The 26,687-nt window shown below is 50.5% G+C and overlaps 1 protein-coding gene across 3 annotated transcripts in view; it reads left to right on the top strand.

Annotated features, from left to right (window-relative positions):
* The window catches only part of LOC142483928 (uncharacterized), a 141,211-nt gene extending 115,921 nt beyond the window's left edge, over positions 1-25,290 (top strand). For all 3 annotated transcript variants that reach the window (XM_075583851.1, XM_075583853.1, XM_075583854.1), the window contains exons 2-3: positions 21,220-21,354; positions 21,519-25,290. In XM_075583851.1, the coding sequence (XP_075439966.1) occupies positions 21,220-21,354; positions 21,519-25,090 (3,707 nt within the window). In that variant the 3' untranslated portion in view covers positions 25,091-25,290. The remainder of the gene's footprint in view (positions 1-21,219; positions 21,355-21,518) is intronic.
* Positions 25,291-26,687: the final 1,397 nt, after the last annotated feature.

The raw sequence follows: 26,687 nt of genomic DNA, 5'->3' as shown, positions 1-26,687 counted from the left end.
CCCACCCAGTCACTCACTCACCCAGTCAGTCAGTCACCCACCCAATCAGTCAGTCAGTCACCCATCCAATCAGTCAATCACCCAGTCAGTCAATCAGTCACCCAGTCAGTCTATCAGTCACCCAGTCTGTCAGTCAGTCACCCAGTCAGTCAGTCATTCACCCACCGAGTCCGTCAGTCACTCACCCACCCTGTCAGTCAATCACCTAGTCAGTCACCCACCCAGTCAGTCAGTTACTCACCCACCCAGTCAATCAGTTACTCACCCACCCAATCAGTCAGTCACCCAGTCATTCAGTCAGTCAGTCACTCAGTAAGTCAGTCACTCACCCACCCAGTCAGTCACTCATCCAGCCAGTCACTCAGTCACTCACCCACCCAGTCAGTCAGTCACCCACCCAGTCTGTCAGTCACCCACCCAGTCAGTCAGTAAGTCACCCACCATGTCAGTCAGTAAGTCACCCACCCTGTCAGTCAGTCACCCACCAAGTCCGTCAGTCACCCACCCAGTCAGTCAGTCACCCAGTAAGTCAGTCAGTCAGTCACCCAGTCAGTCAGTTACCCAGTCAGTCAGTTACCCAGTCAGTCACTCACCCAGTCAGTCAGTCACTCACCCAGTCAGTCAGTCAGTCACTCACCCACCCAGTCAGTCACTCACCCACCCAGTCAGTCACTCACTCAGCCAGTCACTCAGTCACCCAGTCAGTCAGTCACCCACCCAGTCAGTCACCCACCCAGTAAGTCACTCACACACCCAGTCAGTCACTCACTCAGCCAGTCACTCAGTCACCCAGTCAGTCAGTCACCCACCCAGTCAGTCACCCACCCAGTAAGTCACTAACTCACCCAGTCAGTCACTCACACACCCAGTTACTCAGTCACTCACCCAGCAAGTCACTCAGTCAACCAGTCTGTCAGTCATCCACCCAGTCTCTCAGTCACCCACCCAGTCTGTCAGTCACCCACCCAGTCAGTCAGTCACCCACCCAGTCAGTCACCCACCCAGTCAGTCACCCACCCAGTCAGTCACTCACCCACCCAGTAAGTCACTCACCCACCCACCCAGTCCGTCAGTCACCCACCCAGTCCGTCAGTCACCCAGTCAGTCAATCTGTCACCCAGTCAGTCAGTCAGTCAGTCACCCAGTCAGTTAGTCACCCAGTCAGTCAGTCAGTCAGTCACCCAGTCAGTCACCCACCTAGTCCATCAGTCACTCACCTACCCTGTCAGTCAGTTAGTCACCTAGTCAGTCACCCACCCAGTCTGTCAGTCACCCAGTCAGTAAGTCAGTCAGTCACTCAGTAAGTCAGTCACTCACCCACCCAGTCAATCAGTCACCCAGTCGTCAGTCAGTCACCCAGTCAGTCACCCAGTCAGTCAGTCACCCAGTCAGTCAGTCAGTCAGTCAGTCACTCACCCACACAGTCACTCAGTCACCCACCCAGTCAGCCAGTCTGTCAGTCATCCACCCAGTCTCTCAGTCACCCACCCAGTCTGTCAGTCACCCACCCAGTCAGTCAGTCACCCACCCAGTCAGTCACCCACCCAGTCAGTCACCCACCCAGTCAGTCACTCACCCACCCAGTAAGTCACTCACCCACCCACCCAGTCCGTCAGTCACCCACCCAGTCCGTCAGTCACCCAGTCAGTCAATCTGTCACCCAGTCAGTCAGTCAGTCACCCAGTCAGTCAGTCACCCAGTCAGTTAGTCAGTTAGTCACCCAGTCAGTCAGTCAGTCAGTCACCCAGTCAGTCAGTCACCCACCCAGTCAGTCAGTCAGTCACCCAGTCAGTCACCCACCTAGTCCATCAGTCACTCACCTACCCTGTCAGTCAGTTAGTCACCTAGTCAGTCACCCACCCAGTCTGTCAGTCACCCAGTCAGTAAGTCAGTCAGTCACTCAGTAAGTCAGTCACTCACCCACCCAGTCAATCAGTCACCCAGTCAGTCAGTCAGTCACCCAGTCAGTCACCCAGTCAGTCAGTCACCCAGTCAGTCAGTCAGTCAGTCACTCACCCACACAGTCACTCAGTCACCCACCCAGTCAGTCAGTCATTCACCCAGTCAGTCAGTCAGTCAGTCACCCAGTCAGTCAGTCAGTCACCCACCCAGTCCGTCAGTCACTCACTCACCCACACTGTCAGTCACTCACCCACCCAGTTACTCAGTTACTCACCCAGCCAGTCACTCAATAACTCACTCTCCCAGTCAGTCAGTCAGTCAGTCAGAAACCCACCCAGTCAGGCAGTCAGTCACCCACCCAGTCAGTCACCCACCCAGTCAGTCAGTAAGTCACCCACCCTGTCCGTCAGTCACCCAACCAGTCAGTCAGTCACCCAGTAAGTCAGTCAGTCACCCTGTCAGTCAGTCACCCTGTCAGTCAGTCACCCAATCAGTCACTCACTCAGTCAGTCAGTCACACACCCACCCAGTCAGTCACCCAGTCAGTCACCCACCCAGTAAGTCAGTCAGTCAGTCATTCACTCACCCACCCAGTCACTCACCCACCCAGTCACTCAGTCACACACCCACCCAGTCAGTCAGTCAGTCAGCCAGCCAGTCAGTCACTCACACACCCACCCAGTCAGTTAGTCACCCAGTCAGTCAGTCACTCACCCACCCAGTCAGTCACTCACACACCCACTCAGTCAGTAAGTCACCCAGCCAGTCAGTCAGTCACCCAGTAAGTCAGTCAGTCACCCACCCAGTCAGTCACTCACCCAGTCAGTCACTCAGTCACTCAGTCAGTCACACACCCACCCAGTCAGTCACCCAGTCAGTCACCCACCCAGTAAGTCAGTCAGTCAGTCACTCACCCACCCAGTCACTCACCCACCCAGTCACTCAGTCACACACCCACCCAGTCAGTCAGTCAGCCAGCCAGTCAGTCAGTCACCCAGTCAGTCAGTCACCCAGTAAGTCAGTCAGTCAGTCACTCACCCACCCAGTCAGTCACTCACACACCCACCCAGTCAGTAAGTCACCCAGCCAGTCAGTCAGTCACCCAGTAAGTCAGTCAGTCACCCACCCAGTCAGTCACTCACCCAGTCAGTCACTCAGTCACTCAGTCAGGCACACACCCACCCAGTCAGTCACCCAGTCAGTCACCCACCCAGTAAGTCAGTCAGTCAGTCACTCACTCACCCACCCAGTCACTCACCCACCCAGTCACTCAGTCACACACCCACCCAGTCAGTCAGTCAGCCAGCCAGTCAGTCAGTCAGTCACCCACCCAGTCAGTCAGTCACCCAGTCACTCAGTCACCCAGTCATTCAGTCAGTCACCCAGTCAGTCAGTCACCCAGTCAGTCAGTCACCCAGTTAGTCAGTCACCCAGTCAGTTAGTCACCCAGTCAGTCAGTCACTCACCCACCCAGTCAGTCACTCACACACCCACCCAGTCAGTCACTCACCCAGTCAGTCACTCAGTCAGTCACTCAGTCACCCAGTCATTCAGTCAGTCACCCAGTCAGTCAGTCACCCAGTCAGTCAGTCACCCAGTAAGTCAGTCACCCAGTCAGTTAGTCACCTAGTCAGTCAGTCAGTTACCCAGTCAGTCAGTCACCCAGTCAGTCAGTCACCCAGTCAGTTAGTCAGTCAGTCACCCAGTCAGTTAGTCAGTCAGTCACCCAGTCAGTTAGTCACCTAGTCAGTCAGTCAGTCACCCAGTCAGTCAGTCACCCAGTCAGTCAGTCACCCAGTCAGTCAGTCACCCAGTCAGTTAGTCACCTAGTCAGTCAGTCACCCAGTCAGTCAGTCACCCAGTCAGTCAGTCACCCAGTCAGTCAGTCACCAGTCAGTCAGTCAGTCACCCAGTCAGTCACCCAGTCAGTCACCCAGTCAGTCACCCAGTCAGTTAGTCACCTATTCAGTCAGTCAGTCACCCAGTCAGTCACCCAGTCAGTCACCCAGTCAGTCAGTCACCCAGTCAGTTAGTCACCTAGTCAGTCAGTCAGTCAGTCACCCAGTCAGTCACCCAGTCAGTCAGTCACCCAGTCAGTCAGTCACCAGTCAGTCAGTCAGTCAGTCACCCAGTCAGTCAGTCACCCAGTCAGTTAGTCACCTAGTCAGTCAGTCAGTCACCCAGTCAGTCAGTCACCCAGTCACCCAGTCAGTCAGTCACCCAGTCAGTTAGTCACCTAGTCAGTCAGTCACCCAGTCAGTCAGTCACCCACACAGTCAGTCACTCACACACCCAGGTACTCAGTCACTCACTCAGCCAGTCACTCAGTCACCAAGTCAGTCAGTCACCCACCCAGTCAGTCACCCACCCAGTCAGTCACTCACACACCCAGACAGTCACTCACACACCCAGTTACTCAGTCACTCACCCAGCCAGTCACTCAGTCAACCAGTCTGTCAGTCATCCACCCAGTCTGTCAGTCACCCACCCAGTCTGTCAGTCACCCACCCAGTCAGTCAGTCACCCACCCAGTCAGTCACCCACCCAGTCAGTCACCCACCCAGTCAGTCACTCACCCACCCAGTAAGTCACTCACCCACCCACCCAGTCCGTCAGTCACCCACCCAGTCCGCCAGTCACCCAGTCAGTCAATCAGTCACCCAGTCAGTCAGTCAGTCACCCAGTCAGTCAGTCACCCAGTCAGTTAGTCAGTTAGTCACCCAGTCAGTCAGTCAGTCACCCAGTCAGTCAGTCACCCACCCAGTCAGTCAGTTAGTCACCCAGTCAGTCACCCACCTAGTCCATCAGTCACTCACCCACCCTGTCAGTCAGTTAGTCACCTAGTCAGTCACCCACCCAGTCTGTCAGTCACCCAGTCAGTAAGTCAGTCAGTCACTCAGTAAGTCAGTCACTCACCCACCCAGTCAATCAGTCACCCAGTCAGTCAGTCAGTCACCCAGTCAGTCACCCAGTCAGTCAGTCACCCAGTCAGTCAGTTACCCAGTCACCCAGTCAGTCAGTCAGTCACCCAATCAGTCAGTCACCCAGTCAGTCAGTCACTCAGTCACTCACCCACACAGTCACTCAGTCACTCACCCACCCAGTCAGTCAGTCATTCACCCAGTCAGTCAGTCAGTCAGTCACCCAGTCAGTCAGTCAGTCACCCACCCAGTCCGTCAGTCACTCACCCACACTGTCAGTCACTCACCCACCCAGTTACTCAGTCACTCACCCAGCCAGTCACTCAATAACTCACTCTCCCAGTCAGTCAGTCAGTCAGTCAGAAACCCACCCAGTCAGGCAGTCAGTCACCCACCCAGTCAGTCACCCACCCAGTCAGTTAGTAAGTCACCCACCCTGTCCATCAGTCACCCAACCAGTCAGTCAGTCACCCAGTAAGTCAGTCAGTCAGTCAGTCACACACCCACCCAGTCAGTCACCCAGTCAGTCACCCACCCAGTAAGTCAGTCAATCAGTCAGTCACTCACTCACCCAGTCAGTCAATCACCCACCCAGTCAGTCAGTCACCCACCCAGTGAGTCAGTCACCCTCCCAGTCAGTCAGTCAGTCACCCACCCAGTCAGTCAGTCACCCACCCAGTCAGTAAGTCACCCACCCAGTCAGTCAGTCACCCACCCAGTCAGTCAATCACCCACCCACCCAGTCAGTCAGTCACCCACCCAGTGAGTCACCCACCCTGTCTTTCAGTCAGTCACCTAACCGTGTCTGTCAGTCACCCACAGTGTCTATCAGTCACCCACCCAGTCAGTCACCCAGTCAGTCACTCACCCACCCAGTAAGTCGCTCACCCACCCAGTCACTCACTCACCCAGTCAGTCAGTCACCCACCCAATCAGTCAGTCAGTCACCCATCCAATCAGTCAATCACCCAGTCAGTCAGTCACCCAGTCAGTCTATCAGTCACCCAGTCTGTCAGTCAGTCACCCAGTCAGTCAGTCAGTCACCCAGTCAGTCAGTCACTCACCCACCGAGTCCGTCAGTCACTCACCCACCCTGTCAGTCAATCACCTAGTCAGTCACCCACCCAGTCAGTCAGTTACTCACCCACCCAGTCAATCAGTTACTCACCCACCCAGTCAGTCAGTCACCCAGTCAGTCAGTCTCTCAGTAAGTCAGTCACTCACCCACCCAATCAGTCACTCACCCACCCAGTTACTCAGTTACTCAGTCACTCACCCAGCCAGTCACTCAGTCACTCACTCAACCAGTCAGTCAGTCAGTCACCCACCCAGTCAGTCAGTCACCCACCCAGTCTGTCAGTCACCCACCCAGTCAGTCAGTAAGTCACCCACCCTGTCAGTCAGTAAGTCACCCACCCTGTCAGTCAGTCACCCACCAAGTCCGTCAGTCACCCACCCAGTCAGTCAGTCACCCAGTCACCCAGTCAGTCAGTCACCCAGTCAGTCAGTCACCCAGTCAGTCAGTCACCCAGTCAGTCAGTTACCCAGTCAGTCAGTTACCCAGTCAGTCAGTCACCCAGTCAGTCAATCACCCAGTCAGTCAGTCACTCACCCACCCAGTCAGTCAGTCACTCATCCACCCAGTCAGTCACTCACACACCCAGTTACTCAGTCACTCACCCAGTCAGTCACTCAGTCACCCAGTCAGTCAGTCACCCACCCAGTCAGTCAGTCACCCACGCAGTCAGTCACCCACCCAGTCAGTCAGTCACCCACCCCGTCAGTCACTCACACAACCAGGTACTCAGTCACTCACCCAGCCAGTCACTCAGTCACCCAGTCAGTCAGTCACCCACCCAGTCAGTAACCCACCCAGTCAGTCAGTCACCCACCCAGTCAGTCACTCACACACCCAGTTACTCAGTCACTCACCCAGCCAGTCACTCAGTCACCCAGTCTGTCAGTCATCCACCCAGTCTGTCAGTCACCCACCCAGTCAGTCAGTCACCCACCCAGTCAGTCACCCACCCAGTCAGTCACCCACCCAGTCACTCACTCACCCAGTCAGTCACTCACCCACCCAGTAAGTCACTCACCCACCCAGTCAGTCAGTCACTCACCCACCCACCCAGTCCGTCAGTCACCCACCCAGTCAGTCACTCAGTCACCCAGTCAGTCAATCAGTCACCCAGTCAGTCAGTCAGTCACCCAGTCAGTCAGTCACTTAGTCAGTTAGTCACCCAGTCAGTCAGTCACCCACCCAGTCAGTCAGTCACCCAGTCAGTCAGTCACCCACCCAGTCAGTCAGTCAGTCACCTAGTCAGTCACCCACCCAGTCTGTCAGTCACCCAGTCAGTAAGTCAGTCAGTCACTCAGTAAGTCAGTCACTCACCCACCCAGTCAGTCACTCCCCCACCCATTTACTCAGTCACTCACCCAGCCAGCCAGTCACTCAGTCACTCACTCACTCACCCAGTCAGTCAGTCAGTCAGTCAGTCACCCTCCCAGTCAGTCAGTCACCCACCCAGTCAGTCACCCAGTCAGACAGTCACCCAGTCAATCAGTCACCCAGTCAGTCAGTCACCCACCCAGTCAATCAATCACCCAGTCAGTCACCCACCCAATCCGTCAGTCACTCACCCACCCAGTCAGTCAGTCAGTCACCCAGTCAGTCAGTCACCCAGTCAGTCAGTCACCCAGTCAGTCAGTCACCCAGTCAGTCAGTCACCCAGTCAGTCAGTCAGTCACCCAGTCTGTTAGTCACCCAGTCAGTTAGTCAGTCACTCACTCACCCACCCAGTCAGTCACTCACACACCCACCCAGTCAGTCAGTCAGTCAGTCACCCAGCCAGTCAGTCAGTCACCCAGTCAGTCAGTCAGTCACCCAGTCAGTCAGTCACCCACCCAGTCAGTCACCCATCCAATCAGTCAATCACCCAGTCAGTCAGTCACCCAGTCAGTCTATCAGTCACCCAGTCTGTCAGTCAGTCACCCAGTCAGTCAGTCAGTCACCCAGTCAGTCAGTCACTCACCCACCGAGTCCGTCAGTCACTCACCCACCCTGTCAGTCAATCACCTAGTCAGTCACCCACCCAGTCAGTCAGTTACTCACCCACCCAGTCAATCAGTTACTCACCCACCCAGTCAGTCAGTCACCCAGTCAGTCAGTCACTCAGTAAGTCAGTCACTCACCCACCCAATCAGTCACTCACCCACCCAGTTACTCAGTTACTCAGTCACTCACCCAGCCAGTCACTCAGTCACTCACTCAACCAGTCAGTCAGTCAGTCACCCACCCAGTCAGTCAGTCACCCACCCAGTCTGTCAGTCACCCACCCAGTCAGTCAGTAAGTCACCCACCCTGTCAGTCAGTAAGTCACCCACCCTGTCAGTCAGTCACCCACCAAGTCCGTCAGTCACCCACCCAGTCAGTCAGTCACCCAGTCACCCAGTCAGTCAGTCACCCAGTCAGTCAGTCACCCAGTCAGTCAGTCACCCAGTCAGTCAGTTACCCAGTCAGTCAGTTACCCAGTCAGTCAGTCACCCAGTCAGTCAATCACCCAGTCAGTCAGTCACTCACCCACCCAGTCAGTCAGTCACTCATCCACCCAGTCAGTCACTCACACACCCAGTTACTCAGTCACTCACCCAGTCAGTCACTCAGTCACCCAGTCAGTCAGTCACCCACCCAGTCAGTCAGTCACCCACGCAGTCAGTCACCCACCCAGTCAGTCAGTCACCCACCCCGTCAGTCACTCACACAACCAGGTACTCAGTCACTCACCCAGCCAGTCACTCAGTCACCCAGTCAGTCAGTCACCCACCCAGTCAGTAACCCACCCAGTCAGTCAGTCACCCACCCAGTCAGTCACTCACACACCCAGTTACTCAGTCACTCACCCAGCCAGTCACTCAGTCACCCAGTCTGTCAGTCATCCACCCAGTCTGTCAGTCACCCACCCAGTCAGTCAGTCACCCACCCAGTCAGTCACCCACCCAGTCAGTCACCCACCCAGTCACTCACTCACCCAGTCAGTCACTCACCCACCCAGTAAGTCACTCACCCACCCAGTCAGTCAGTCACTCACCCACCCACCCAGTCCGTCAGTCACCCACCCAGTCAGTCACTCAGTCACCCAGTCAGTCAATCAGTCACCCAGTCAGTCAGTCACCCACCCAGTCAGTCAGTCACCCAGTCAGTCAGTCACCCACCCAGTCAGTCAGTCAGTCACCTAGTCAGTCACCCACCCAGTCTGTCAGTCACCCAGTCAGTAAGTCAGTCAGTCACTCAGTAAGTCAGTCACTCACCCACCCAGTCAGTCACTCCCCCACCCATTTACTCAGTCACTCACCCAGCCAGCCAGTCACTCAGTCACTCACTCACTCACCCAGTCAGTCAGTCAGTCAGTCAGTCACCCTCCCAGTCAGTCAGTCACCCACCCAGTCAGTCACCCAGTCAGACAGTCACCCAGTCAATCAGTCACCCAGTCAGTCAGTCACCCACCCAGTCAATCAATCACCCAGTCAGTCACCCACCCAATCCGTCAGTCACTCACCCACCCAGTCAGTCAGTCAGTCACCCAGTCAGTCAGTCACCCAGTCAGTCAGTCACCCAGTCAGTCAGTCACCCAGTCAGTCAGTCACCCAGTCAGTCAGTCAGTCACCCAGTCTGTTAGTCACCCAGTCAGTTAGTCAGTCACTCACTCACCCACCCAGTCAGTCACTCACACACCCACCCAGTCAGTCAGTCAGTCAGTCACCCAGCCAGTCAGTCAGTCACCCAGTCAGTCAGTCAGTCACCCAGTCAGTCAGTCACCCACCCAGTCAGTCACCCATCCAATCAGTCAATCACCCAGTCAGTCAGTCACCCAGTCAGTCTATCAGTCACCCAGTCTGTCAGTCAGTCACCCAGTCAGTCAGTCAGTCACCCAGTCAGTCAGTCACTCACCCACCGAGTCCGTCAGTCACTCACCCACCCTGTCAGTCAATCACCTAGTCAGTCACCCACCCAGTCAGTCAGTTACTCACCCACCCAGTCAATCAGTTACTCACCCACCCAGTCAGTCAGTCACCCAGTCAGTCAGTCACTCAGTAAGTCAGTCACTCACCCACCCAATCAGTCACTCACCCACCCAGTTACTCAGTTACTCAGTCACTCACCCAGCCAGTCACTCAGTCACTCACTCAACCAGTCAGTCAGTCACCCACCCAGTCAGTCAGTCACCCACCCAGTCTGTCAGTCACCCACCCAGTCAGTCAGTAAGTCACCCACCCTGTCAGTCAGTAAGTCACCCACCCTGTCAGTCAGTCACCCACCAAGTCCGTCAGTCACCCACCCAGTCAGTCAGTCACCCAGTCACCCAGTCAGTCAGTCACCCAGTCAGTCAGTCACCCAGTCAGTCAGTCACCCAGTCAGTCAGTTACCCAGTCAGTCAGTTACCCAGTCAGTCAGTCACCCAGTCAGTCAATCACCCAGTCAGTCAGTCACTCACCCACCCAGTCAGTCAGTCACTCATCCACCCAGTCAGTCACTCACACACCCAGTTACTCAGTCACTCACCCAGTCAGTCACTCAGTCACCCAGTCAGTCAGTCACCCACCCAGTCAGTCAGTCACCCACGCAGTCAGTCACCCACCCAGTCAGTCAGTCACCCACCCCGTCAGTCACTCACACAACCAGGTACTCAGTCACTCACCCAGCCAGTCACTCAGTCACCCAGTCAGTCAGTCACCCACCCAGTCAGTAACCCACCCAGTCAGTCAGTCACCCACCCAGTCAGTCACTCACACACCCAGTTACTCAGTCACTCACCCAGCCAGTCACTCAGTCACCCAGTCTGTCAGTCATCCACCCAGTCTGTCAGTCACCCACCCAGTCAGTCAGTCACCCACCCAGTCAGTCACCCACCCAGTCAGTCACCCACCCAGTCACTCACTCACCCAGTCAGTCACTCACCCACCCAGTAAGTCACTCACCCACCCAGTCAGTCAGTCACTCACCCACCCACCCAGTCCGTCAGTCACCCACCCAGTCAGTCACTCAGTCACCCAGTCAGTCAATCAGTCACCCAGTCAGTCAGTCAGTCACCCAGTCAGTCAGTCACTTAGTCAGTTAGTCACCCAGTCAGTCAGTCAGTCACCCACCCAGTCAGTCAGTCACCCAGTCAGTCAGTCACCCACCCAGTCAGTCAGTCAGTCACCTAGTCAGTCACCCACCCAGTCTGTCAGTCACCCAGTCAGTAAGTCAGTCAGTCACTCAGTAAGTCAGTCACTCACCCACCCAGTCAGTCACTCCCCCACCCATTTACTCAGTCACTCACCCAGCCAGCCAGTCACTCAGTCACTCACTCACTCACCCAGTCAGTCAGTCAGTCAGTCAGTCACCCTCCCAGTCAGTCAGTCACCCACCCAGTCAGTCACCCAGTCAGACAGTCACCCAGTCAATCAGTCACCCAGTCAGTCAGTCACCCACCCAGTCAATCAATCACCCAGTCAGTCACCCACCCAATCCGTCAGTCACTCACCCACCCAGTCAGTCAGTCACCCAGTCAGTCAGTCACCCAGTCAGTCAGTCACCCAGTCAGTCAGTCACCCAGTCAGTCAGTCACCCAGTCAGTCAGTCAGTCACCCAGTCTGTTAGTCACCCAGTCAGTTAGTCAGTCACTCACTCACCCACCCAGTCAGTCACTCACACACCCACCCAGTCAGTCAGTCAGTCAGTCACCCAGCCAGTCAGTCAGTCACCCAGTCAGTCAGTCAGTCACCCAGTCAGTCAGTCACCCACCCAGTCAGTCACCCACCGAGTTAGTCAGTCACCCACCATGTCTGTCAGTCACCCACCCAGTCTGTCAGTCACCCACCCAGTCAGTCAGTCACCCACCCAGTCAGTCAGTCACCCAGTCACTCACTCACCCACCCAGTCAGTCAGTCACCCAGTCAGTCAATCAGTCACCCAGTCAGTCAGTCAGTCACCCAGTCAGTCAGTCACCCAGTCACTCACCCACCCAGTCAGTCAGTCAGTCACCCAGTCAGTCAGTCACCCACCCAGTCAGTCAGTCACCCAGTCAGTCACCCACCCAGTCAGTCAGTTACTCACCCACCTAGTTTGTCAGTCACCCAGTCAGTTAGTCACCCAGTCAGTCAGTCACTCACCCAGCCAGTCACTCAGTCACTCACTCACCCAGTCAGTCAGTCACCCACCCAGTCAGTCAGTCACCCACCCAGTCAGTCAGTAAGTCGCCATTCTGATTTGCTGTGCTGTCATTGCCTTTAAGTGACGTCATCATTTTTTTTTGTCGGCCAAAACACATGGTTTTCACGGCCCAATCAGGACCGTGGGAACCATGACGAAAAAGTGCTGGTAGTGCCTTGACACATTAATTCCCAGATATTTAATGTATGAAGGGCACCATTTATAGCTGAAATTTAGTTTGAGTAGTTTGACTTCGGGATCTGGGAGACTAAGATTTAGGGCCTCTGATTTGTCACTGTTTATTTTATATCCTGATACCTTTCCGAAATCCATCAGTTCCTTTTGAAGGTTAGGAAGGGAAGATAGGGGTTTAGTCAAAGTTAGAATGATATCATCAGCGGATAGGGAGATTTTGTACTGTTCTTTATCGATGGAGAAACCCTGGATATTCGGGTTGTGTCGTATTTTGGTCGCTAGTGGTTCGATCGTGAGGGCAAAAAGAAGGGGGGATAGGGGGCATCCTTGCCGGGTTCCATTCCTAATTTGGAACCGCTCGGAGCCTCCACCTGTTAGTCGTACCGACACAGATGGGTTTTGATAAAGTGCTCGGACACCCTCCAAGAACGAGTCCCTGAACCCAAATTTTATCAGCGTTTGGTCTAAAAATAGCCAGTCAATTCTGTCAAATGCCTTCTCTGCGTCTAGGCTCAATAGCATTGCCTTTGAGTCTGTCTGGTGGGCATGGTCAACTATATTAATTATCTTGCGGGTATTGTCTGAGGCCTGACGGCCCAGGACAAACCCGACCTGGTCCGTGTGTTTTAGTCTCGGGAGGATAGGATTAAGTCTGTTCGCCAAAATTTTGCTATAAAATTTAAGGTCGTTGTTCAACAGTGAGATTGGTCTATAACTTCCACATTGGGTGGGGTCCTTCCCTTCTTTAAGTATTATGGCCAGATTGGCGGACGACATTGAAGATGGGATAGGACTGCCTTCTAGAAATGAGTTGAACAAGTTCAATAAGTGAGTGGACAAGATGGGAAGAAATTTCTTATAATAGGCATTTGTGAAACCATCAGGGCCCGGCGTCTTGGAAATTTTTGATGCCTTGACGGCCGCCTCTAATTCTTCTATCGTTATTTTTGCATTCAATCTAATATTTTCTTTTTCTGTTAGTGAGGGGAGCTCGCAGTCATCTAAATAGTCTATAGCTGACGATAATTCAGTTGTGCTAGGGTTAGCAGAGCGAGCCCACAGGTTATCTAATTTGGTGTAAAATTTGGTGAATTCCTCTGCTATTTTTTTCTCGTTGTATAGTATCTCACCAGAGCAGGGATTAATCTCCATATTGGTGACGGCATGATGACATCATATTCCCACGATAGCAGGAGTCCAGTTCCCGCACATGCGCGTCCCAGACCTTTAGATCACACAACAGTCTCACAATGATACAGCCGCATATGCAGTGTAGCCATCTTGAAAATGACGTCACATTCGCGCGATAGCGAGAGTCCAATTCCCGCGCATGCGCATTGATAATCTTTGCATCAGGCAGAGTATCTTCTTATATCAATATCTATCTGCAGTTTGTATACTGCTTTCAATTTTATGGGTCTCTCTCCTCTATATGCTCTCTTTTGATATCTGTGTTTGGGTCACTGAAGTACCTTCCACAAGAATGTACTATATGTATAGTTTCATGCCTATAGGTCTTCTTTATTAAGTGCCCCGCACACTGGTATAGCATGCCTGATATTTTCTACCATATTTTGTTTATTTATTTTCTTTAAAGGTTTATTATTTATTTTCCTTTATTGTTTTTTTGCTCAGTATCTCGTCACCCACAGTGTCTATCAGTCACCCACCCAGTCAGGCGCTCACCCATCCAGTCACTCACTCACTCACCCACCCAGTCACTCACTCACTCACCCACCCAGTCAGTCAGTCACCCATCCAATCAGTCAATCACCCAGTCAGTCTATCAGTCACCCAGTCTGTCAGTCAGTCACCCAGTCAGTCAGTCAGTCACCCAGTCAGTCAGTCACTCACCACCCAGTTTTTTTAGAGGTTTCTTTTTCTGTGTTTATATATTTATATATATATATATATATATATATATATATATATATATATACAGTATATATATATATACAGTATATATATGTATATATATATATATATATATATATATATATATATATATATATATATATATATGAGAGAAAAAGAGAAAAAAACAGGCGCACACCTAGTGCATTAAAGTAAAACAATGATTTTATGGAACATTAAAAAACAGACAAATGCCCACTCACAAATCAAACGGAAATAACAAGCAGTTATGAGATTGGCCCTCATAAGCCTCCGGTAGCGTCTGGAACAGCAATCGAGTCTTCTCCTACACACGTGTTGCGCAGTCTCCTTCACCGGAAGTGACGTCCTCCCGGCGTGTGCCCCGCAACAGGAAATCCCTCCGGGAGCCTCAGACTTCGCCTACTTCGTTTTGGCTGCTGCACCGCCAGGAATAGTGGAGATCTGCCCGCTCCTTCTGGTCTGGCTTGCCGCTCTCAATACTGCATCCGCAGTGCACTGAGTTCAGTGGGAAAGTGCCTCCTTCTTCCCCTGATGAAGTCATCCTGATGACGAAACGCGTAGGGCGTGGCTGAGACGGAGGAGGCACTTTCCCACTGAACTCAGTGCACCAAGTATAGTGAATAATTCAAAACACCCCCCTCCGTTACCCCATGTGGGTCCAACAGTGTCTTGATTGCTCTTCCGCATGTTGAGAATGTCTGAGTGGTGATTAGCTGAGTGATGTCAGGACTCTGGGCGTTCTCCCTCCGCATCTGCTGATTGGTTGTTGGACCTGTCAGGCTTGTTCCTGGGCGTGGTTTTATTACTCATGCAAGAGTACTCCTCTGGTGTCACGCCTGACGCGATGTGAAGCCGTCCTGTCTTTATCCTTTTATTCCTCTTTAGTTTTGCGCATGCGCTGTGATGCTTCTATCTTCTTGGAACAGGGGGGGAAGCTCCCATCTCTTGGAACAGGGGGAGGGGGAAGCTCCCATCTCTTGGAACAGGGGGGGGGGAGCTCCCATCTCTTGGAACAGGGGGGGTGTTCCCATCTCTTGGAACAGGGCGGAAGCTCCCATCTCTTGGAACAGGGCGGAAGCTCCCATCTCTTGGAACAGGGCGGAAGCTCCCATCTCTTGGAACAGGGTGGAAGCTCCCATCTCTTGGAACAGGGCGGAATCTCCCATCTCTTGGAACAGGGCGGAAGCTCCCATCTCTTGGAACAGGGGGGAAGCTCCCATCTCTTGGAACAGGGCGGAAGCTCCCATCTCTTTGAATAGGGGGGGAAGCTCCCATCTCTTGGAACAGGGCGGAAGCTCCCATCTCTTGGAACTTGGCGGAAGCTCCCATCTCTTGAACAGGGTGGAAGCTCCCATCTCTTGGAACAGGGTGGAAGCTCCGATCTCTTGGAACAGGGCGGAAGCTCCAATCTCTTGGAACAAGGGGGGGGGATGCTCCCATCTCTTGGAACAGGGCGGAAGCTCCCATCTCTTGGAACAGGGCAGAAGCTCCCATCTCTTGGAATAGGGCGGAAGCTCCAATCTCTTGGAACAGGGTGGAAGCTCCAATCTCTTGGAACAGGGGGGGATGCTCCCATCTCTTGGAACAGGGGGGAAGCTCCCATCTCTTGGAACAGGGTGGAAGCTCCCATCTCTTGGAACAGGGTGGAAGCTCCAATCTCTTGGAACAGGGGGGGGATTCTCCCATCTCTTGGAACAGGGGGGAAGCTTTCATCTCTTGGAACAGGGCGGAAGCTCCAATCTCTTGGAACAGGGTGGGGAAGCTCCCATCTCTTGGAACAGGGTGGAAGCTACCATCTCTTGGAACAGGGGGGAAGCTCCCATCTCTTGGAACAGGGCGGAAGCTCCAATATCTTGGAACAGGGGGGGGAAGCTCCCATCTCTTGGAACAGGGGGGAAGCTCCCATCTCTTGGAACAGGGGGGATGTTCCCATCTCTTGGAACAGGGCGGAAGGTCCCATCTCTTGGAACAGGGCAGAAGCTCCCATCTCTTGGAACAGGGCGGAAGCTCCCATCTCTTGGAACAGGGGGGAAGCACCCATCTCTTGGAACAGGGCGGAAGCTCCCATCTCTTGGAACAGGGGGGAAGCTCCCATCTCTTGGAAGAGGTCGGAAGCTCCCATCTCTTGGAACAGGGGGGGATGCTCCCATCTCTTGGAACAGGGGGGAAGCTCCCATCTCTTGGAACAGGGCGGAAGCTCCCATCTCTTGGAATAGGGGGGGAAGCTCCCATCTCTTGGAACAGGGCGGAAGCTCCCATCTCTTGGAACAGGGCGGAAGCTCCCATCTCTTGGAACAGGGTGGAAGCTCCCATCTCTTGGAACAGGGTGGAAGCTCCGATCTCTTGGAACAGGGCGGAAGCTCCAATCTCTTGGAACAGGGGGGGGGGAGCTCCCATCTCTTGGAACAGGGCAGAAGCTCCCATCTCTTGGAATAGGGCGGAAGCTCCCATCTCTTGGAAACAGGGGGAAGCTCCCATCTCTTGGAACAGGGTGGAAGCTCCCATCTCTTGGAACAGGGTGGAAGCTCCAATCTCTTGGAACAGGGGGGGGGGATGCTCCCATCTCTTGGAACAGGGGGGAAGCTCCCATCTCTTGGAACAGGGCGGAAGCTCCAATCTCTTGGAACAGGGGGGGGGTAGCTCCCATCTCTTGGAACAGGGTGGAAACTACCATCTCTTGGAACAGGGGGGAAGCTCCCATCTCTTGGAACAGGGCGGAAGCTCCAATATCTTGGAACAGGGGGGGAAGCTCCCATCTCTTGGAACAGGGGGAAAGTTCCCATCTCTTGGAACAGGGCGGAAGCTCCCATCTCTTGGAACAGGGCAGAAGCTCCCATCTCTTGGAACAGGGCGGAAGCTCCCATCTCTTGGAACAGGGGGGAAGCTCCCATCTCTTGGAACAGGGCGGAAGCTCCCATCTCTTAGAACAGGGGGGAAGCTCCCATCTCTTGGAAGAGGTCGGAAGCTCCCATCTCTTGGAACAGGGGGGGTGCTCCCATCTCTTGGAACAGGGGGGAAGCTCCCATCTCTTGGAACAGGTCGGAAGCTCCCATCTCTTGGAACAGGGCGGAAGCTCCCATCTCTTGGAACAGGGCCGAAGCTCCCATCTCTTGGAACAGGGCGGAAGCTCCCATCTCTTGGAACAGGGGGGGATGTTCCCATCTCTTGGAATAGGGGGGGATGCTCCCATCTCTTGGAATAGGGGGAGGAAGCTCCCATATCTTGGAATAGGGGGGGATGCTCCCATATCTTGGAATACGGGCGGAAGCTCCCATCTCTTGGAACAGGGGGGAAGCTCCCATCTCTTGGAACAGGGCGGAAGCTCCCTTCTCTTGGAACAGGGGGGATGCTCCCATCTCTTGGAACAGGGCGGAAGCTCCCATCTCTTGGAACAGGGGGGATGCTCCCATCTCTTGGAACAGGGCGGAAGCTCCCATCTCTTGGAACAGGGGGGAGGGGCGATACTGCTGTCACTCCGATTCTTGTAAAGTGGGTAGTTGAACTCCATGCAAAGAAGAAACATACTGTACAGTATGCAATCAATAAATATCTCAAAGTGCTACCAACACCTCTCTTAAGTGTCTACTCTTAAACCTACTAAAAGGCTAACTAATAATCACTAATTTAAAAGGCTAACTAAGTTAAAAAAAAGGAAGTGAGTTCTAATGCTAGCTATAGTACCAACCTTTCAAGGACAGATAGTAGAACTGTAAATAAGACATGATAAGGTTAATGCGTATTTATCTACTGTTTAGGAAGCTATTGATGGATATGTAGTCATTTAATCCTCTTAGGTATACTGTGTTGTGACGGGAGGGCAGGCCAAATACACATTTATATTTAAGGGATCAGTCACAAGGCAAAACAGGCAGTAAAATAAATTGCGGTTTATTCGGATAAGACCTCGGAAACACACAGAAATACAAGAAACAGAGAATATACACACTTACGGGGGTCTGGGGAAGAGATCTACCCTTTCCTAGTTGCAAGGCGCCTGTTCAGCAAAGGCTTACCTTGATAGGACCTTGGTTCTGGACTCCTGGACCGAAATCCAGCCTGCTGGCTAGGCCTCCCCAGAAGCAAAAGGAGAGAGGCCTGCCAGCAGCTGCTTGTCTTCAGATCTCCAACAGGAAAAAGAGGGAGAGAGCTGCTTTTACTGTACACTCTTATATAGGCTGAATTCCTATCTAAATCATTGAGTGTAATAGCTAATTAAAGCAGGGATTGAAATTGCGCATTCCCTGATAGGAGGGATAAATTCAAAACTTGCTTATCAGTTCTGACTTCCAGGGCCGTTTTATCCCTGGCTCCGCGGTGTCTAGTAAAACAAAGACATCCCAATCTGAACATCCTGCTCACCAAATGGTTTACCCCCTCTGCCATTCCTCTCCTCTTTGAACTATGGAATCTATGCAAACTAGCCAGCATATTAACCATATGCCTGTGCTTTCTGTATAGAACCTTATTGTAAACATTAAAACACAATATAAAGTACACTTCCTTACAGAATATACTTTGGGGAACCTTATACTTATAAGGGAAATAAATTGGGGAGATTTGGGCTTGGAAACCCTTTCTGAGCTGGGACTTTGAAATGCTAATCCACATGTAATTCACATGCTAATTCACACTGCCTTTTGTCACCAACCTGGGTTTAAATCACAGGACAAACATACAGTAATACATTGCAGTTTTAAAACACAGAGAACCCACATTTGGACACAAGAGCTGACACTCTCAGCCCATACCATATGGTTTCAGGGGCAGCCAGCCGGGCTCCCCCTTTAATAAGGAAGGCCGGCTACACCGACCGCCACAAGTGTCCAGGGTGAACAGCCAAAAGGCTTCTTTTTGTTGCGATGCCTTATCTTTTTCTGCCCCTGAGAAGGTTTTATTAACTTGGTCTATACCCATTAGCTTAAGAGAAGCAACGGTATGTACAGTGTGATATCAGTGCGGTGGCTTTTCCCCCATTAATTTTACTTCTGTGTTCGATGATACGTGTCTTGAGCATCCTATTGGTTTTACCTACGTATATTAACCCACATGGGCATTTGATGATGTGTACTACATTTATTGAGGTGCGTGTGATCCTATGTTTTATGTCGTCTTTTTGTCCGCTTCTGGGGTGTTGGGATTCGTTGCCTGTACTGAAACTGTTGCCGACAGAACATACAAAACATTTGAAGCAGCCTGGTTTAAGACTGTATTGTATTGTATTGTATGTTTTTATTTATATAGTGCCATAAATGTACATACAGTAGCGCTTCACAGTAGTAATACATGTTGTAATCATATAAATAACAAATAATATAAATAACAGGTCATGGGAATAAGTGCTTCAGACATAAAAGTAACATTAAAGAAGAGGAGTCCCTGCTCTGAGGAGCTTACAATCTAATTGGTAGGTAGGGAGAACGTATAGAGACAGTAGGAGGGGATTCTGGTAAGTGCGTCTGCAGGGGGCCAAGTTTTATGTATCATGTGTCTAATATTATCCACAGTGCTATTCATATGCTTCTTTAAGCAAATGTGTCTTAAGGTGGGTCTTAAAGGTGGATAGAGCGGGTGCTAGTCGGGTACTGAGGGGAAGGGCATTCCAGAGGTGTGGGGCAGTCAGTGAAAAAGGTTTAAGGCGGGAGAGGGCTTTAGATACAAAGGGGCTAGAAAGAAGACATCCTTGAGCAGAACACAAGAGTCGGGGTGGTGCATAGCGAGAAATTAGGGCTGAGATGTAAGGAGGGGCAGAAGAGTGTAAAGCTTTAAAAGTGAGGAGGAGAATTGAGTGTGAGATGCAGGATTTGATCGGAAGCCAGGAGAGGGATTTCAGGAGGGGAGGCGCTGAGACAGATCTAGGAAAGAGTAGAGTGATTCTCTACTCTTAGAGTAGAGAGACTGCTCATTTAGTGTGTGGGTTTCTAATGTTTTTTATTGTCTGCAGTGATAAGTAAATCTTTTATACTCTGCCCTCGTGTGTACGCAACCCTGGGCTGATTCCCACAGATAGTATTTAGGAAAGAAAATTTTACTCCCAGCTCTGGCAAAACATATGTTCCTATCAGTTTTTTTTAACACTATGCCTGGCCAACAGGCCATAAACCATTTTTTTGTACTTTTAAAATCCAAATTAAACTCTAATTAAGTTCCATTTGAAAACCAGCATAGACCCACGGCAAGTCATAAACCCTCTGCATTGTTTAAATGTCTCGCATCACGTGACCGGGACATTTAAACGCACAGGAGATACCGGCACTCCATACCGGGGAGCCTGTAACTCAACAAGCAGGGGGTCCCCGAGGCTGAAGTGAGTGCGGTTCTGCTCCGGAGACCCCCTGCTTCAATACTCTGTAATTAAAATTAACATTAAAACTGCACGATCGCCTGTAAGAGCTACGTAGGGAGATGTAACTCCCTCAGCGCATTTCTTCCAGACTGCAATTTTATTGAACACAAGTATTGCGATAAGTATTTTGGGGGGGGGGGGGAACACACAAAATAGTGCGATGTTGCATTTTTTTTACCGCATTATAAAAAACTAGTGATTTTTTCTTGGTGAATACCGATTTTGACCCACGTTTCTTATAGTGCAGTAAGAACATGCAAAGCCGCTCGGCAATGCACTGAACATATCGAAGTTTAGTGACTAGATCCCGTTGAGTGTTGGAGTGTTATATGGAGCAATAGGAGGAGCAAGTGGATGCGTTATAGGGAGTGATTGTATGAAGCCTGGCATTATAGGGAACCGTTATATTGAGCATATAGGATTTAAAGGGAGCAGTTACTTGATGCAATAGGAATTATAGGAAGGGGCTCTATGGAACGATGGGAGTTACAGGGAGTAGTTGATACATACAACCCTTGCTTATAACACATCCTATTGGTCCAATAAACCATTCACTTAACTTCTTATATTGGACCAATAGGATGTGTTATAGGCACGGGTTATATGTATCAAGATGAGGTGTTATAAGGGAAAGTTTATATAGTGGTTATGTGGAGCAGTAGGAGGAGGCATTCAATGACAAGTTATATAGGATAAAAGGGGGGGTTATCGGGAGCCTATTTTTCCATCAAATCTAAATAATGATTCCTGATTTTTTAAATTTTTTTCAGGTTGCGCAAAATCGGAAACTATGGCGACAAATTCAGCTCCGAAAGCGGACGGCGACAGCATGGAGATTGCGGCTCTGGGACGTCCTTTCAGTATCGGGATGTTGTACGACTGTCGCAATGATAAACTCACCCCAGGTATCTATGCCTATAACAGAGGAGGGGGGAACAGGGTGTTAGAAAAAGGAGGGCTGTTTTAAAACAGAAAAAGGAGGGATTTGATAAACAAGGAAATACTCAATTTAAAAGACATCTCGGAAGTAAAAAAATGTCAGTCTAGTGTTACTGTTCTTTCTCTGCAGGGGTCACCTTGTGGGACACAGAGTCTCTGAAGAAGGATCTGCGCATTCAGTCCCAGGAAAACACATCATTCGAGATCATCGCATCGGACTCCATCTCGGACAAGGCCAATGCCCTCAATGTCACGGCGTCCCTCAAAGCCAGCTTTCTTGGTGGCCTCGTCACAGTGGGAGGATCAGCTGCTTACCTCAATGACACCAAGAAGTCCAAGAACCAGGCCCGCGTGTCTCTTCAGTACTCCAGGACAACCAGGTTCGAGCAGCTCAGCATGAATCAGCTGGGGAGTCGGAATATCACTTACAAGGAGGTGTTTGAGCAGAGGACGGCCACGCACGTGGTGGTCGGCATCTTGTATGGAGCTCAGGCCTTCTTCATCTTTGACCGAGAGGTCTCTTCCAGCGAGAATATCCGTGATATCCAGGGTAGCCTCAATCTTTCCATCAAAGGCATCCCATCGATCAGCATTGAGGGAGAAGGTTCCGTTAAGATGAGCGAGAAAGATAAAGAGAACGCGAACAAGTTCAGTTGTAAGTTTCACGGGGACTTCGCTCTGGAGAGCAACCCCTCAAACTACGAGGAAGCCATCAAGATCTATCGCTCGCTTCCCAAGATGCTCGGGGAGAAGGGGGAGCATGCTGTGCCCGTCAAAGTCTGGCTGTACCCCCTGGTGAGACTTGATACGACAGCAGCTAAAATGGTGCGAGATATCAGTGTGAATCTTCTTTTTGAAGCAGAGTGTATGATGGAACAGATACGAGAGGTCACTATGCAGTTCAATGACATGATGAAGCATTATGTAGCCATCACCTTCCCAGATATCAAGACGAAGATCCAGAAGGCCAAGGATTTCAGTCACCAATCAACGTTAAGCTTGCAGAAGCAACTGGCAAAGATCCTTCCGGCCATCCGTGGAGGAGGAGAAGAGGAGAGCATTCTGGGTGACATCTTAATTAGCAGAGGACTGTCACCCTTCAACACCCAACATTTTAATGAATTCCTAAGCAGGAAGCTTCAGGAGATGAACTTTGTGAATTCCTATCTGATAGCGCTAAATGAGGTGAAAGTCATCTCCACTGAGAGTGAGTTGAACCTTCTTGTTCTCAACCCAACCATCGACTGCGTCCTGTCCTTGAATTTCAGCTCATTAGATGATGAGGAGGAGTATCTGAAAGATCTGAGTATATGGCTCCAGAAGGAGATATCTAGTGAAAAAGCCTATGTAGACAAGACGGTTATGCCATGGTTCAAAGAGAAGCAAGTGTCGAACAAGGCCAGGCTGTGTTTAAAGGCTTTTCAAACATTCTATAAGGTGAACGCGTCCAGCGAGTGTACAAAGTTCATTGTGTCCTCAACTCCAGACCCCAACAACGCTGGAGTTTCAGTATATCTGTATGACAAGGGGGACCTGGTGAGTACTGAATTTAATCCTCCAGCAAAACCCAATCCCCCTGTGATTCTAAGGAGATCCTATGACAGCATCGAGCTGAAACTCATTCCGGCTGATTTTGGAGTTGCGGAGATCGATAGCTACAAGGTGGAGTATAAGTGTGAAGATGAAAAGTGGAGGGAGGTCAATACCCAGAGCAATCTTCAGAGATATGCGGTGAAAGACCTCTTGCCTAATTCAAGGTATCAGTTTCGATATGCTGCAGTTTGTATCCCAGGGCTAAGCGAGGTCAGTGATGGCAGTGATATAGCAATGACTCAACCCAGCAGCCCCCCTGGGATTCCACATGCTGCCCTTCTAGGAGATTCTGAAATTACACTCATGTGGAAGGAACCTGTCACCATTGGCAAAGAAGTCCAGATAAGACAATATAAAATGGAATACCAGCCAGAAACCAAACAGGGAACCGGGAAAGATTCCTGGACTGAACAGATATGTTTAAGAAAAAGAGAGACCTGTGACATTGATGGTCTTCTTAATGATACTTCCTATAGGTTCAGAGTGTCAGCCATATATGAAGGGAATCTCGGGGTTAGCGATCCAAGTGACGAGGCCATCATCTTGATACCAAAAGACAGACAAGAACAGAGGGCTTGCCTCCTGTTTCTCAAGGAGAGCACCTTGTTGACGGCTGGAAAACCCTCAATTTACCAGCTTGGAACCACCCTTCTTCAAAATGGTCCAGAAGGATGCAGGAGGTTCATCCTAGGGAAGGAGAGACTTCAGAGGAACAAGAAGGTGATCCTGTTATTGGGAGTGACTGGAACAGGTAAAACATCTCTCATCAACATGATGGTCAACTATGCCCTGGGAGTTCAGAGGAAGGACAACTTCCGATTCAAGCTGGTACAAGAAGCTACCAACCAAACGCAGAGCACAACAGGCGAGGTTACAATCTATGAAATAAACGCTGGCAGCGGCTTTCAAATTCCATTTTCCCTAACCATAGTAGACACTCCAGGATTCGAAGACACTCTAGGAGTGGGAGAGGATGAGATAACCCAGAAGATCCAAAATGTGTTTTCCACTTCCGGTGGAATTGACAGCTTAGATGCCATTTGCTTTGTAATCCAGGCTGCTCCCGCTGTTTTTACACCCAAACAGAAGCTTGTGCTTCAATCAATGTTTTCCATATTTGGGAATGACATTAAGGACAACATCCAGCTCCTAATCACCTTCTCTGATGGACAGACGCCTCCTGTTTTGAAAGCCATAGAAGAATCCAATGTCCTGTTTCCCAAGGATGAAGCAGGTTTGATCTACTTCAAATTCAATAATTCTGTGCTGTTTGATGAGAACACTACAGTTGGAGGGGACTTGAACTTCAATGAGCTCTACTGGAAAATGGGCACCAGAAGCGTGAAGGACTTTTTCGCCAAGCTGAACATCCTGGAAACAAGAAGCTTGACCTTGACCAAGGAAGTGCTGAGGGAGCGCGAGGAGCTGGGCGCGTCACTGAAAGGAATGGGATTGCAGATTAAAACTAAGCTGGTAAAGCTGGATGAGCTCAGAAAGACACAGGAAGCTCTGAGGCATCACATGAATGAGAAGGAAGGCAACAAAAACTTTGAGTACACTGTGAACGTGATCGTTCCCACCAAGGAAGTCCTCTACGGCTCACTAGCAATGAATTGTAACAACTGCTGCACCACTTGCTGCTGGTACGGGGATACTCATGAAAATGCCACCAGATATTTGCGAACTTACATTACAAACATGAACTACTGTCAAGAGTGTCCACGTAAATGTGATTGGACAGCCCACACCGGAAATGATTTCAAGTGGACGCAAATTGTGAAGGCAGAGAAAAGAACTTATGAAGATCTGAAGAAGAAGTACGAAGAGGCATCAAGGCAGGTGACTTCACTGGAGATGTTGACTGTGACACTTCAGCAGGAGTTTTCCAGGGCCAAAGAAGAGGTACTACGGCTCATCAGCGAGGCATCTCAACGGCTCCGTCGCCTTCAAGAGATCTCTCTTAGAGCCAACCTAACCTCCACTACAGATTACATTGAGCAGCTGATCAAAGAAGAGGAGGCGGGAGGGAAGCCGGGGTCTCCAGAGAGAGTGAGGTCCTTGAAAGAACTTAAAGTGGAGGTGGAAACGCTAGAAAGAAGTAGGAAGTAGAGATGGTCGTGGTTGTCCTTGTACAAGAGCTTTCCTGACCTCCCAAGACCTGAGAACCAGAGTTAACTAAAAGGAGGTGGAAACTGTACAGTTGTCCTTATGTAAGCAAGTTACTTCCTTCTGTATGATGCCGGAAAACCTTCTGTTCAACATGTAGTCTCCTTTAGAAGTTACAAATAATAAACATGAAGAAATATAAAGTGATGCCGAGTCTGACTGCACAGTTCCCAATTGCTACATTTCTCCTTTCACCTCCAGTTTCTTATAAACTTCCTTTTCATCTGTCTCCTTACTTCTTTATTCCAATTACTGGCTCTTCAATACAATCAGTGGTGCTCTGCTTTTTGTGACCTTTTCCATTGGAAGTCTTCTTCAGTCTGACCTTCTCAGCAGGGTCAAGGGTGTGTCACCTGCCCCATCCCCATTATACATACATCCAAAATATACTTTGGGGGTTCTTTTTAGAAGACCTTCAACTGGTCGATCCAAAGGCTTTTGGGATATCTCCAGCCACTGGTTGACTTGCTGGGAGTGTCCTCTGTAGAGCTGAGACTTGGTCCCAGATACCTAGAGAAGCTGGTGAAAAAGGCAAGGTGACCTCCAGACTCCTGATATCTATCAACTTCAGGTTTTAAGACTTAGGGTGGTTATCATAAACGTTTCAGCTGGCTGAAGATGCCCCCTCTCACCCAGACTGTATAGCCTTCAATAGCCTCTCTAAATCCCCCAAAAAACAAACCTCAGAGTGGGATCAGGAGCCTAGTGTCCAACTAACTATGGATACGCTTTTTCTCTTCATTTTTTTTTAAAACTTGTCGTATTTAAATGTGGAGTAACAAACACAAAGAGAGAAATGCAAGGCGCAATGTTCCAGAAAGTCTTCATATTCTCTAGATAATTGTAGTTATCTCCCTGCAGCTCCCATTCTCCCGTAATCAGCGGGGGTCACTTAGAAACATATAAAACCAAAAAAGGGGAACAAAAACACAAAATAAGTACCAATAAGTCACATTTATAAAGAGCACATATAATGCTCATAACAATTAAAATTGATTAAAAAAAAACACATAAATCTAAACATCCGTCCTACAGCAACACCACTGAGGACCACAGGTCGTGCAAAACTAGGGCCAACCAAGCTTACAACGTCCCAGATAGAGTTAAGTATCAATGCAGGTGGCAATTGCAGTCAACTTAGCTTTGAGTTTGTGTCCTTATTCTGGAGCCAAAGGGTTTACGCTGGATAAAATATGGCCAGATAGCTTAACTCGTACCTTTTACAAGCACAACAAGTTCTTTGTCTTTTCTTCACTTTATTGGGGAACGCATAGACACACAAAGGCACTTGTAGATGATGATGATGTTGTTGTGAGAGAGAGCTTCTCTATAGTGAGTTTGCTTGATAGTAGGGAAAGGTAAAAAACGGTGATAGTTGCCAGGAGGTGAATAGCATGAGATTTACTTACTCAGCCAGCTAGGGTAGAAAGGAAGTGTAAAGGAATCTGGGAAACAGGAATAGTCTCAGGATCAGACTGTCAGCAAGACAAAGGGGGTAGGAATAGCCCACTCTCATCTAGGAGAATAGGAGGTTGCAAGT

Source organism: Ascaphus truei, unplaced genomic scaffold, assembly GCF_040206685.1.
Source record: "Ascaphus truei isolate aAscTru1 unplaced genomic scaffold, aAscTru1.hap1 HAP1_SCAFFOLD_395, whole genome shotgun sequence".
In the NCBI taxonomy this organism is placed as follows: Eukaryota; Metazoa; Chordata; class Amphibia; order Anura; family Ascaphidae; genus Ascaphus; species Ascaphus truei.
This window is presented reverse-complemented; position numbering and strand designations above follow the sequence as displayed.